This window comes from Schistocerca serialis, chromosome 10 (assembly GCF_023864345.2).
Source record: "Schistocerca serialis cubense isolate TAMUIC-IGC-003099 chromosome 10, iqSchSeri2.2, whole genome shotgun sequence".
NCBI lineage: Eukaryota > Metazoa > Arthropoda > Insecta > Orthoptera > Acrididae > Schistocerca > Schistocerca serialis.
In genome coordinates, this window is record NC_064647.1 from 88,014,348 (window position 1) to 88,029,468 (window position 15,121).

Here is a 15,121-nt window from a genome sequence, read left to right on the forward strand (position 1 = left end):
AACTTAACATCTGAGGTCATCAGTCCCCTAGAACTTAGAAGTACTTAAGCCCAACTAACCTAAGGACATCACACACATCCATGCCCGAAGCAGGATTCGAACATGCGACCGTAGCGGTCGCGCGGTTCCTGACTGAAGTGCCTAGAACCGCTCGGCCATACCGGCCGGCTTAACACCAATTATGTATACATATACTGTAAACTGACTTCGTCATCATTGCGATTGAAGAATCGTTCAAATGATGTGATGAAGATGTAGCCAACTGACTAAATAATTGTTCGCCAGGTTCTTAACATACAGCATGAAGAGCAAAGGTCCCGAAACACTTTCCTGGGACACGCCTGTCGATACATGTAACCAAGGCAATATTCTGCAACCTACGTACGTATAAATTCATTATCGTCGATGACAACGGCCTTGCCGCAGTGGCTACACCGGTTCCCGTGAGATCACCGAAGTTAAGCGCTGTCGGACGTGGTCAGCACTTGGATGGGAGACCATCCAGGCCGCCATGCGCTGTTGCCATTTTTCGGGATGCACTCAGCCTCGTGATGTCAATTGAGGAGCTACTCGACCGAATAGTAGAGGCTTCGGTCACGAATACCATCATAACGACCTGGGAGAGCGGAGTGCTGACCCCACGCTCCTCCTATCCGCATCCTCCACTGAGGATGACACGGCGGTCGGATGGTCCCACTAGGCCACTCGTGTCCTGAAGACGGAGTGCTTTTTATCATTATCGTCGATTATTAGGTACCCAAAATGGGAATACTTTCGTAAACAACAGCTGGCGTAGTAATAAGCTGAAGGCCTCCCTGAGGATATCAAGCAGGAAAGGCGCGACCGATCTTTCTCGAATCCACGCTATTTGCAGTGGGGTTTATCATTATCTTCGAGATATCGGTTTATATGTTAGCTCAAATTCTATAATAGACTGGTTTCAATGAGAGTAGACGATATTTTTGCGAACGTGCTAAACGTGACGGTTTCCGTCTTGTTTATTTCATGTGCAGCTGATTATTCATCGCCGCAGTTTATATTCCTTCACCACCTGCTTCCATATTATCGAAATTTTTAAAGACACACAGGATCAAAATTCCCTTTATCCCTGTGACCCTATGGTATCGTGCGCTCCCACAGAAGTCTCATTCACGAAACAACACCAAGGAACTGGTACCGTTACTAACATGTTAACACAGAGTTAAAATTATTGGCATTGTTGTAACCAGATGCGCAGAGACTCATACAGAAAAAACTGGCGCCAGTATATTCAGTTAAAGCGGATCCTGTCTTGAGTATCTACGTATTACAGGTCAGCTGCTGGAGATATTGCTTTGTCTGACTGAGGATAGAAAAACAGCCCACATTTATCAAAAAATAAGAAAATCGTCGTTATACACTGTTATGAAACATGTGTAATGCGGAGTTGATCACTAGCTGCCAACGAGAGGTGACCAGGTAGTACAAAAGGAGAAGAGGGTATTGTGTATTCAGCAGAGAGACAATGACAGCAGAATGGGTCGGTTAGGAGAGCTTCGAACTAGTCACTGGATGTCACCTGAGTAGCAGATCCACCAGGGACGTTTCAACCCTTCTGGAGCTGCCAAAGTCGACTGTTGGTGATCCTGTTGTGTGAAGTGGAAATGTGAAGATGGAACCGCAGATAAACGGGCACCAGCCAGACCTCACGTTCTGACAAACAGGGCACCTCGAGCTCTGCGGAGAGTGGTTGTAAAGAAGCGCATGGGATCAGTGGAAGGAGTCACCCCTGAGTTTCAAAGTGCTACCAGGCAGTTACAAAGAAAGCGAGAAACGGCCCAGCAGCTCCTCACAAGCCACACAGGTGTGTACTCTGTGCTGAGCCACGCTCCAGGTAGTATGAGCGACACCAATGGAAAGTGGACGACTGGAAACGAGTGATTTGGAGCGACGAATCGCGCTGTATGTGGCAGTCCGATGGAAGGGTCTGTGTCCAGCGGTTGTCTGGTGAACGTAAACTGTCGTCATGTGTAGTGGCGTAAGCGCAGTTCAGGGTAGGTAAATTCTTCATTCGTGTGGCCCTAGTGTCCGTAGTTGCTTCATAACTCTGGAGGGTGTTTTTGTTCTGTCGTTGGAACTACAAAAATGCATGATTTTTTTCACCAGACACGTTTCACTTTATTGAAGTAAAGCGTTCTCAGTGGTCTGTAATAAAGTTATTTACATTTTGATTAGCTTTTACATCCAAAAACAGTTCGTTGTTTGTACTTACGGTGATTTTCGGTTGATTTTTCGCTTACATCGGGAAATGCCATCTGCTAGCACATCGTTGTTTTTCTGCGTTAGGCATAGATGAGAGTGTGAAACCCATACTCCATCAGACTGATATACACTTATGTCCACTCATCATGACTTCTCCGTCCTATAAAAAAAATAAAAAATTAAAAAGTAAAAAAATAAAAAGTGCCTCCGTCGCTATTCCTTCCCTTCTCTTACACAGTAATAAATACACAGAAATATAATCAAATAGAACTATACTCACATAATAATCCAATATATAAAAAATAAAAATTTGTAGGTCAAAGGCGAAGTAGTGGAAAGGTTATGTTGGTAACACTATAAAACACAAACCACAACACATACTTAAAAGTACAAAAATAAACAGAATACAGGGATGTGCTTAAAAGTGTGTAGTGAAAAAGATAAGAAATGCATAGTACTGCAGAACAACAAAACGTTAGACCAAAATTATCTGTGCTGAACGAAGAAAAACAACCATGTGTTACCAGACGGCATTTTTGGATGTAAGCGAGAAATAAACCGAAAATCACCGTAAGTACAAGTCAACTTATTCTCAACTCTAGCAACCATACCACAACAAAGGTCAAAAATTAATTATGATTGTAGTGTTGCTCACGCTGCTAAATATTGCAATTTCGAGAACAACAAAGTTATATTATGTGGCAGGTATCATTAAAGCACAGTTAATAAAGTCATTTCTTGAAATAATCGATAAACTAGGCACTCATTTTTCGTGTTTCCCACGCTGGTCTCGTTGTGAACTCATGGCTCAATCGTCGAAAATCTAGGTAGTGATGATTCCAAGCTCTGATGCAAAGAGGCCTAGGTGTTATTCTGCGATATTCAAAAGTTTTATAGATGTGTTTCATAAACCATTCTTGAAGATCAAACTTTTGCAAGTTAGGACAATGGTGATGTAAAAAAATAATCGGCACTCCGAATTTAAGTTAAACTTCTTTTTTATTACTTTTGTTGCAATATCACGTAACTCGTTCCAAAGCATCACTTCACAATATAAAACATACTTGAAAATATCTTCCTCACTGTTAAAGCACATATTTCATAAACTGTCTACAATTTGCGTCTTTTTAACATGACGACCAAAACTTGACTCTCTAATAACCGCTTACGCGCCAAAAAATCAGAGTTACAAGTACGTCACGTCAAAGATCATAGTGACAAAAGAAAGAATACACATAAGAATAATATCATCGCCGGCCGCGGTGGCCGTGCGGTTCTGGCGCTGCAGTCCGGAACCGCGGAACTGCTACGGTCGCAGGTTCGAATCCTGCCTCGGGCGTGGGTGTGTGTGATGTCCTTAGGTTAGTTAGGTTTAAGTAGTTCTAAGTTCTAGGGGACTTATGACCTAAGATGTTGAGTCCCATAGTGCTCAGAGCCATTTGAACCATAATATCATTGCAGAATATACATATCGATGTATCGAAGTGTCTCTACATTAATGAAATCAAATCTGAATGTTGTCACAGAAATATGTTAACTATTTTACAGAAACACAGTAGAAAACCTCTGGTATCGAGAGGTTGAGGTGAGGTGCCGTAATGGTTATGTAATTCATGTACCATTATACAAACGAACTGTTTTTCGATCTAAAAGCAAATCAAAATGTAAATAACTTAATTACAGATCACTGGTGATGCTTTACTTCAATAAAGCGAAATGCGTCTGGCGAAAAAAGTCACGCATTTTTTAAGCTGCAACGACAGAACAAAAGCAGCCTCAAGAACAGAGCCAGGTGGTGTGACCCTAAACGTGGAACGATGTGAACACATTTTACAGCGTTACGGTACAGCATACAGTAGAGGAACAGCCCAGAAACGGTGGTTGTATCAGCATCACATCGCACCCTGTGATAAAGCAGCAACTGTGAGGTATGCTTTGTGGAGAGCGACATTCCAGAAATGGACCGACCTGTCCAGAGACCCAGCCTCGAGGCCGTGAAACACTCCTGTGACGAGCCAGAACGCCGACGCTACCCCAGACCCCACGGCCCAATATCACTACAGTCCCTGGTTTCGGCCCTCGAGGAAGAACGGGCCGCCATCCCTCCGCAGACGTACAGACACCTGGCAGAAAGAGTCCGCAGCTGGGTTCACGCCGCCATAAAGGCGAAGGCAGGACACAGCACCCCCACATTAATGCCCGCTAACACCTGACCGGATACTTTTATAAGCACATAGTGTAATTACTAGAAATATCTGCAAATAAAGATCATTATAAAGACTTATGTTTATAAAAACAGTCGTGACATGTCTGCATAAATCATCCCATAGAATTTCAGGCCCTTATTCCTTGCAGTTCGTGTGGAACAGGTACCTGAGTGTTGGAAAAACTGTTATTTACGGCACAAAATTAAAACCGTATGGTCAGTTGTGAAGGAAGTGTCTGGTCAGCAGCACAAGGTCGACAATATAAACTCACTTCGCAGTAAAAATATTTCTGTTACTGATTAATCAGATATATGTACAGTATTCAACAATTATTTTTTGAATGTTCAAATGTGATTGAAATCTTATGAGACTTAACTGCTAAGGTCATCAGTCCCTAAGCTTACACACTACTTAACCTAAATGATCCTAAGGACAAACACACACACCCATGGCCGAGGGAGGACTCGAACCTCCACCGGGACCAGCCGCACAGTCCATGACTGCAGCGCCTAAGACCGCTCGGATAATCCCGCGCGGCTCATTTTTTGAGTATTGCTGGTTAATTGAATAAAAATTTAGTTTCTACAGGTATTCATATAACTATCTGGGCAAGTGCCTTTGCGAGACTGATGTCTTAAATACTTCAGATGTCCCTGAGCCCTATGGGACTTAACATCTGAGGTCATCAGTCCCCTAGAACTTAGAACTACTTAAACCCAACTAACCTAAGCTGAAGCGCCTAGAACCGCTCGGCTACCACGGCCGGCTCTTAAATACTGCTCTGTGATACGGTCAAGGTGGAGATTGAGTCAATAATTAAATCACTGAAGACTAAGGACTCTCATGGATATGATGTAGTGCTTAGCGGAATATTGAAGTACTGTGTTGCACATGTTAGCCCTGTGTTTAGCCATATTTGTAATTTTCCCTTTAGGAATGGTCAGTTTCCTCAACGCTCCTGACAAGCGGCTTCTAATCGGTGGCTGTGGAGCATCGTCACAGTTGTGGCAATGGAACCCTGGTTTCGTGTCGTTTCGTATCACAAAGTCCGTAGTAACTGACAGAAGTTCATCCAGGAAAACGAAAGTGACATCTGGTGTTCCCCAGAGAAGTGATCCTGATAGATACAAACGATTTAGAAGACAGTCCGAGAAGCCGCCTTCGTTTGTGTGCAGATGATGCTGTCGTTTATCGTACAGTAAAGTCATCAGAAGACCAATTGCAAAACGATTTACATAAGATACCCACGCGGTGCGGAAATTGGAAACTGACCGTAATTAATGAACAATGTGAGGTCATCCACATGAACGCTACAAGGAATCCACTAAATTTCGGTTACACGACTAATCTCACAAAACAAAAGACTGTGAATTTTTCTAAACGTATAGGGACTTCAGTTAACTGACTTAAATATTGGAACCATCACGTACATAATGTTGTGGGGTAAGCGAAGCGGATTGGCAGAACACTTAGAGGATGGCGAGAGACTGACTATGCTACGCTTGTCAGTACTATTCAGGAGTACCGATGTTGGGGTATGGGATCATTACGAGATAGGATTAACGTAAGGCATCAAAAAGTCCAATGAAGGGCAGTACGTTTTGTATTACCACGAAACAAGGAAGAGAGTGCCACTGATACGATTCACGTATTGGGGAGCAGTCATTAAAACAAAGGCGTCTTTTGTTGCGGCAGGATCTTCTCTTGGAATTTCAATCACCAGCTTCCTGCACCGAAAGCGAAAATATTTTCTTGGAGCTCACCTACATAGGGAGAAATGAAAATTGTCATAAAAAAAAGGAAATCCGAGCTGGAAAGGAAAGATTTAAGCGGTCGTTTTCACCTGAGCTGTTAGAAATACGAAAGATAGAGAAACAGCTTGGAAGTGTTTCGATGAACCATCTGCCAAGCACATTATTGTGAACTGCAGAGTAATCATGTAGATGTAGATGTGGATGTAGAAGATATATCCTTTCACCGTGAATGCTAATCCCACTCCTTAACCTTTCTTGTATTTCCGTCGTTGCTTCTTCGATGTGTAGCCTGATCAGCAGGAGGCTAGGAATACATCCCACCCTTACACCGTTTCCAACCCGAGCATTTTGTTCTTGAACGCCCACTCCTATTTTTCCTACTTGGTTCCTGTACATACTGAATATTACCCGTCTTTCCCTATGGCTTACACATATTTTCCACGTATTTTCCTTGGAGTTACGAACATCTTGCACAATTCTAACATGAAGAATGCATTTTTTAGGTCGATAAATACTATAAAGATTACCTGATTTTTTCCTCAGCTTTGTTTCCTTCGGCGAGCGCAACGTCACAACTGCTTCTGCGGTGCCTTCGCCTTTCCTAAAACCAAACTGATAGTCACCTAACAAATTATCATCAGCACACTTTTCCGTTCTGCTGCGTATTATTCTTGTGAGTAACTTGGATGTATAATCTGTTCAGCTGACTGTACCATAGTTCTCACATCTGTTTGCTCTTGCTGTCTTCGGGTTTGTGAAACGTACCCTTTGAACAATTATACATGACTGTGTTTAAACTGACACACAATATTTTTAGCGCAACGCAATCTGACTTTCAAAAATCCCTACAAAAGAATGGCCCTGACTAACATTAACCTATACCTTTCTCAAATCACTTACCTCACAAACATCTTCGTTACTCAAGCTACAGCAATACAGCGAGCGCCACTACTGCCAGCTAAATAAAAGATTCAAACTACCGAAGGCACTAACTACTGATATGCATAGTTAGCAAATGAAAGATTTTGATAGAGAACAAACAATGTATTTACCTTACTAGTGTTCAAAAGTCATAATATATATATCAGTTCATGACAACCAGTCTTACAAATTTCAAAACTCCTCCATCTCTCTCCCCACATCCACCACTGCTGGCGGCTCACCTCCAACTGCGCAACGCTACGCGCTATTAACATCCAGCTGCCCAACACTACAATGGCAGACAACAATGCAAACTAGCCACAGATTGCACACAGCACAACCAGTGATTTTCATACAGAGCGCTACGTGGCGTTACCAATAAGAAAACCTAAACAGCCTACTTACAATTGTGTAGATGTCATTTCTGGGACAGTCTGGTGATGTATCTGAAAACTTACAGGTTCTTTTTATGGATGAGTATTATGTAAGCGTTTCCATAGTAACATTAAATAAATTTGTTCCTTTCTAGTAAGTAATCATGTAAATAGTTGTCTGTAGTTCCAAATGCGAAAAGTATTAGACAGAAAAACCAGCGCATTCGGGTCGCATACGATTCGTGTAGAATTTTTTTCCCCTTTTCCCTGGCGTTTGTTGCACATTTCTCTGGTCCTCTCACTTTCACTAAATAAACTTGATATGGCTCGCGCAGGCCTTGTTTGTAAATTCTGTATCCCTCCCTCTAATCAACTTGCGAGAGCAATCCGACTAGTTGAAAACACTCAAGAACCAGTCGAAGGAGAAGTTTCTGACCGACTCGCTTTCTGGCTGAATCACTCTCTGAGAATTTTGAGGACACTCTTGGATGTCTACTAAGACGTGAAGTAATTCTCGATCACTATATAATCGTTAGAAGCTGTAACTTCGGAATTTTAATGGGCATAATTCGTAGTCATACTTCAATCAGTATTGTCAAACAGACTTTTTCTAAAACTACAAATGCTATAGATGAATCTTCGAGATAGATCGTAGAGTCAGTATTACCTCGGATGATCCAACATTTTTCTAGAAACCGGACTGTTTTCCACCGAAATCGTCTGTTACCAGTTTTTCCAATCGTCTGTGAATAATTTGGGTCAGTATTTTGTAGTTAGGACACATTAAGCAGAAGATCTGTCAATTGACTTCTTTGGAATTAAATTTATTAGAGTCTTCTTGAAGTATGAGGACATTTTATGAATTTGAAAGTTCAGAAGAACTTCATACTCTGTAATTTCGAAACCATTTTTCGTAACATTTGATATTTAGCGATATTTATTAAACATCACGTGCATGGTATTCGAAACATTACCAGGGCGCAATCTCTTTGGTTTTCTCTGTGTGACTGACTCTCTGGTTCATGTGTGCTCTGCCGAGTTGTTGTTACCATTTTCTGAACAATATTTCGACTTGCGACGCAGCCGCCTTCTGCAGGTAATGAGAGTTTTGCTGTTATTTGTCCTCGCTGCCTGGATCGCAGTCAGACTTCCAACTGTTATCGATTTCGTCCCGCTGTTATAGCACAGTTCGACTTCCAAAGCCCTCTACGCCCTTTGATGCCCCCTTTTCTTTTTTTTTTTTTTTTTTTTTTTTTTTTAGTGTGCGCACTGATAGTCCGTGAAACACACAATCTCTCACCGTCTCACAATTATTGTGAATGTGATGGTTGGCGAGATCTTAATAAATGGAATTCTGACTCCACTGCTGTGGTGAAAACCAAGTTTCTGGGATTCTATCGAAATAAAGATTTTTCTCATTTTTAGAGTGTTGAAGGGCGATCTGTTTTGATTGTTAAAAACCATTCAAAGACCAACATCACACAGAATATTTTTTTTCTTTAAGACAACTGGTTTCAACAGTCTTTACTGCCATTTTCAGGTGTTAAACATCTTTTGGTGGTAAAATATATTCATTTTACCCTGAACCTCACGCACAAGATGTCAAGAGAATATCAGTCAGCACATTATAAACGTTTATCACCGCTAAAATATTTAAAAACATAAAGCACCTTGTCCAAAAGGCAGTGTCCGTATAATTATTGCTCACAGATGCCTATTACATCATACAAACACGGTACACAATAGCACATCTGTTTACATATGCTGGACACATACTAAACACTGCGTATTCACAAGACAACGGGTGACTGCCTGGTTTTTAATCTGCCCTTCCTAAGTGCATATTGCTTGAGAATGGTATTCTGTCTTCGCAGACCTGGCGGCGCGATTTGCCTTAGACGTGGTATCAGTGAAGAGGAATAGATGTAGTGCAGTCTGTCGTTACCCTCACTGCTGTGTTTGTCTGAACTTGGATTCTACTCATACGTGAGTTACGCACAATATTCGGCAGCAGAGTAGACAAGGTCTAAAGAAGAACATCGAAGCGTTGTGGCTTTGCACTACATAAAGAACCTGTCGGCTTCTGTGTGATGTTACTGCGCGATCTCAGTTTTGCTGCGGTGTTGTGTATGTTTTTTGTACGACAAGCTCCTATCTTGGGAAGTCTTTGTGGTGGAGAACGTGACCATTAAAGATTCCATTTAGCCTTTCATTCGCCATTCTATTGTTAAGATGATAGCAGCTAACTTCAGTCTTCAGCGGATTCGATGTTAATCTCCACTTTTTGAAATATTCATGCAGTGTACTTAGAACTATAGAGAGTATCTCTTCACCAGGTTTAATATTTACCTGTTGACACGTCGTCTGCATTAATGAACTTCCTCGACTCTGATGCAGGGAGATCAGATACATACGGTGAGCTAAACTGGTGCAAAACCTGAACCCTGTAGAACACCTTTATTAAGCTCTTTGTGTCTCTTTAATCGATTGCCACGGACTACTAAGAAGTATCTCTCAGATAATATGCCTAATTATACTATGGCAATATATAACACTTAAGAGTTTGTAGAGGCGTCCTTGTTTCCATACTGCATCATAGGCGACTGTGAGATCAGTGAGAACGTCGTTTAGTCGTCGTTGAAGCCCAGCTCTCATGTGTGTGTTTAAGCTACTTACTTGACATGTATAGATTCTGAACACTGCTTGTTGCATAGTAGTACCTTCATGGATCTTTGGTCCCATTCTGTTAAGGATGCCTCTTTCCAGAATCTTGTATCAGCACCTCAGCTTTATTTATTCACTGGTTTACCAGGCTCCAGTGTAGCAATGACAGTCATTCTTTTGAAGGCTTTCGGAAAGTTACCCAACAGCATAACATTGATGAACAATATCGCAAGTCGCTTACGAGTCTCATTGTAACAGTTGATTAGGAACTCTGGGCGTATCGCATCGAATTCTGGAAATTTGAGGTTTGTCATTTCTTCGAGTGCTGTATCACGTCATGTAAGGTGAAGTCCCTGGAACACTTTGATTTCTTGGATTCCTTGTGCTACAGTTTGCAAAGCTGTTCCTTAACCATTGTTGTATGTGGCTTATATAAGAGGCTATGGAGGGAGATCTATTTGTAGTATGGTCTGGCGTTATTTCAGGGTCTTTGCAAGTAGGAGGTCGACTTCCTCCTACTTTTTAAGAGACTCCATGCCTTCTGTTTGACCTCGTAAAATCCTTGGCTAAATAGGACATATAGTTCCTCAGTCATTACTCCAGCCTCGAATATATTCCTTCCAGAACCTTCTAGGAGAACACTGTTTGCTGTTGGTGCAATTTTTCCAACGGATGCCTCATAATTTTCACTTAATGGGGCTGTCCACCTAATCAATTTATCAGGTTTTTTGTAGAATTTAGTCCAGTGTCTAACCTTCTATTTACTTTCAGTCAATAACTAGGCTTAAGTCGTTATGTTCAGGGCTATCTGTACGCGGAAGCACAGTATTAACACAAATATAGCCAATTGAGCTTGTCGTTGCAGGTTCGTTCTCAGGCGACCACGCTAGCTGTAGAGCGATGGCATGGTGGTCGTGGCTGTTGGTCCAGTTGGTGGTGTGGTTCTGCGTCGGCGTGGTGGCGGTGCTGTGGTGGATGTGGGCCACCAGACCCCACGTCGACATCCCAGGGCCACCCACATGGCCCATCATCGGGAATGTTCTGGACTTACTCGAGGATCCAGTGACTCTCCACAAGATTCGAGACTTCCACCGCCAGTATGGAGACTTGACGAGGTGAGCTTAAGGAGTCTGCTGGGAGATTTATTCACCCAAACATGGTATACAGGTAGAAATCCCACTTTCTGAGAGGCTGGTCCACACTGGGCACTGCCAGCTGTCTAATCTTTGGAAAACAATAACATAGTAGAGGCCCAAGCGTATGTTCTGCTGAGGTTGGAGAGTTAGGGAATTAGGGCAACAGTTGATCAGTGGTTCATTTCATACCTAGAACATAAGAAACTGAAAGTTTCCTTCCTTCAAGTGACAAAAACCGGGAACATATCTGAGACAGCCTGCAGTGCTCTTAAATGAGGTTCCCAGAAACCAAGCTGGGGATGGGAAATAACAGGCCAAAACGATCAGTTCAAAAGTCATAAGACTCTGAGACCTTGGACACTGATGTCTTCCTGATGGCACTCAAAAATGGCTCTGAGCACTATGGGACTTAACATTTGAGGTCATCAATCCCGTAGACTTAGAACTACTTAAACCGCACTAACCTAAGGACATCACAAACATCCAAGCCCGAGGCAGGATTCGAACCTGCGACCGTAGCAGCATCGCGGTTCCGGACTGGAGCGCCTAGAACCGTTCGGACACAACGGCCGGCCCTGATGGCACTAGCTTGGGTTCAGGATACATGTGGAGAAAGTACATCTAACAGTGTAGGGTAGACCAGTGCAGCAGAAGGCTCATCTTAAGTTATCTGATGCCCATTAGCAACGTGGCTACATTCTCTACAAAAAGGAAGATCTTAATTAGAGTGAGCTGAAGGAGGAGTGAGACTGTTCCAAAGCTAAATTCTCAACTGTTGTTGAAATATTCGCTAGTGTAGCAGATATGCGAGATTATTTTGGAGGTAAAGTTTCAACTGTTGTTGAAATATTCGCTAGTGTAGCAGATATGCGAGATTGTTTTGAAGGTAAAGATTCAACTGTTGTTGAAATATTCGCACGCGTAGCAGACATAGTCATTTGAATAGCAGACATGTGAGACTGTTCTGCAGCTAAACTCGCCACGGTATTCAACAAAAGGTTCATTTGATTTAAGAGCTCAGCCATAGGATCTTTGGATTCTCCTTGGCCGGCATCTACCGCTTGCCCTGGGGTTGGTTCATCACCACTGGGCTGCACGTTCGCTTCCTTTTCCCTCTGCATTTTAAACTGTGATCTGGTTCTAACCATAATAATTCAGTTGTTCAGTTGTTTACTCTGGACACAATTCAGCTTTACCCAACGAAAACACACATCAGATTCTATACTCCAGAATATCTCTCCACAATTGTAAACACATCAACGAAAGAACACATATCTCTCTGCATATACTAAAACATATAATAACTAAATCTACAAATATACCTAACCCAGTAGTTATCTGCAAAGACCAGTCTAATGTGTGCAACGAGTTATCATGTCATTCTTGTGCTTGCCTTTACTGCGGAGTAGTATGTCATGAAATTCATATGTGATGGACCTGCGTTGTCGTGGCTGTCTGATGTCGGATGTAACTCACGTAGTATCAATCCATCACTCATATACTAAATTATACAAAACACAACATTAGTACATACACATAACATAAAATACACATTTATCACAACAAATCACAATACATACCATAAATACATATAACGAATGATCGTGTATTAACTTGTTTTTGGCCATAAAATACTTGACAGTGTTTATGTTTCAATCATTGTAGGTCGTGCCACGTTTTAGCCATTTTTATAACATTATTGCTCAAAAGAAGGCATTAATGTTTTTAAGAAGGTAATTATTAAACTCCTTGTTACTGAACTAGTGTGTTTAGTGTCTCTGTATGTCTGTGAAGAACAATATAACGAGTGGCGTCGACTACTCGACTACTCCCACAGCGTACCCAATTTCGTACACGCAGAAAAGTTACTCTCGTGGTGTAGAAGCAGCTGCCGACTCCGACGGTTGCCTGCAAAATTCTTGAAATGTGAGAGAAAGAAAACTTCTATAGGAACTTCTCGAACTGGAAGACTACCATTCGATGATTGTCTGCCAGTGTAACGAGTTCGTTTTAGCACAGAAAATATTCTCTATTCTTTTGACCGTCTTATCGAAGCAGGCTCTACAGCAAACATCGAACACAGTATGTTCGCAGTCCCATACAAGCTTGTCGTACATTACAGTTCATCTCAGAATCCTTTGATCAAAAATAAATACGCGAAACGCAACAGATTATATTATGGCTGTTACTAAACTCCACATTAACGTTACATATTGCTTGTGAATCTCAAAAAACACAAATTTGGGCAGTATGGCGGCTAACAATGACTGTTTCATAGCACACACTTCATACATGTCTTCTCATATGCTGTCTCGCAACATAGTCACATCCCGAGTTTCTTACACTTTTTCGCTCGCCATGGAGCAACGCTAAGTCAAGGAATAAATAAGTTCTCTCATGTGAATGGACAAATTAACGTCACTAAAATTGTGTTTGGATAGTGGAGATACTTTCAGTTTAATATAAAATTCCGATTAGAAAGCAAACACAATAGCCAAATTAAGTTTCTGGATACAACAACCCAAAAATAAAACAATAAGCATATGTTTGAAATTTACCGCAAACCCGCAGCAACGGACATTATCATTCCCAACCTACACTCACAAAAGCAAGCAGCACTTCGACATATGTTCCATAAACTCAACACTGTGCCACTCAGCAAAGAAAATTACCAAAAAGAAGAATAATGCAGATAGCACAAAACAATGGTTGCGATAGAAACACAGTCACAAAGCTAAACAACAAAATTAAAAGTAAAATAAGAGCAGAAAGCACCAAACCACAGACAACAACTCAACGGAACGAAACATAAACACTCAGTAACATAACAACTACACAGAATAATCAGAAAAATATGAAAGAAAACACAAGATGCTATACAATGACAAACAAACACACTCTCATACATCAGCAACATTTTCAAAAGATAGGGAATAAACATAGCATACACAACAGACAATTCTACACGAAAATACCCTCCAAAACTGACAAAAGACAGAGATATTTACCGTATGTCAGTCAAATACATAGACAAACAGGTAGATCATTTGATGTCAGATGCAAAGAACACATGAGAGCCTGAAAGTATGGGACAAACCATTCCACATTTGCAGAACACCTGAGAAGCATAAGAACAAACCAGCTACTAGAGACTAAGACATGAAGACAATTAGAATCAACAATAAAAAATACTTCCTTACCTATAAGAAATTACCACATATGGAAAACCAAAGCAGAAAGAAAAACCCTGATGACCAAGTACACATGTCAAACAATTCATTGTTTACATTAATAGATAAAATAATAGAATAATAGTCCAAAAGAGGATTATCATAATAGTAATAATAATACCACTTAACATTTCTTCACTCACGTGTCCATGAAACCCTCCACAGAACATTTAGACCAAAACTCAAGTTAGCTGATCTCCAAAGCTTTTAACCACTCTCTACAATCCACACCACCAATTCTCCCCCGCCCTCCACATACCGCTCATCCACGCACAGATATAAACATAATGAATATATGTTAGTTTTTATCTTATATGTAAGTAAAGAAACGAAACAGGAGAAAACACATGAAGAAGTCACAATATTGACGTCTTAAAAGCACGGTGTTCGAAGAAATCGCTATACCTAGTGGCAAAAGAGTAATATTTTCTGCACAAAGAAGAAGCAGAAATATGGTGAACAGTGTGAAAGGAAAAGTTCAGAATAGAAAATTGTGTTTTATATTTCGGAAATGAAGTGGTAGACCAGATGAGAGGAAGCGCAGTGCCGACAAACAGTAAGTAATTAATTGTTTACATAAAAAAACACGACGTG

The 15,121-nt window shown here is 41.3% G+C and overlaps 1 protein-coding gene and 1 pseudogene across 1 annotated transcript in view; both read left to right on the top strand.

Moving 5' to 3' along the window:
• Positions 1 to 407: 407 nt before the first annotated feature.
• On the top strand, positions 408 to 525 carry LOC126425351 (5S ribosomal RNA; annotated as a pseudogene).
• Positions 526 to 11,136: 10,611 nt separating this feature from the next.
• LOC126424561 (cytochrome P450 4C1-like) overlaps positions 11,137 to 15,121 on the top strand; it is a 69,676-nt gene continuing 65,691 nt past the window's right edge. The window contains exon 1 of the mRNA XM_050087307.1: positions 11,137 to 11,276. Within this exon, the coding sequence (XP_049943264.1) occupies positions 11,137 to 11,276 (140 nt within the window). The remainder of the gene's footprint in view (positions 11,277 to 15,121) is intronic.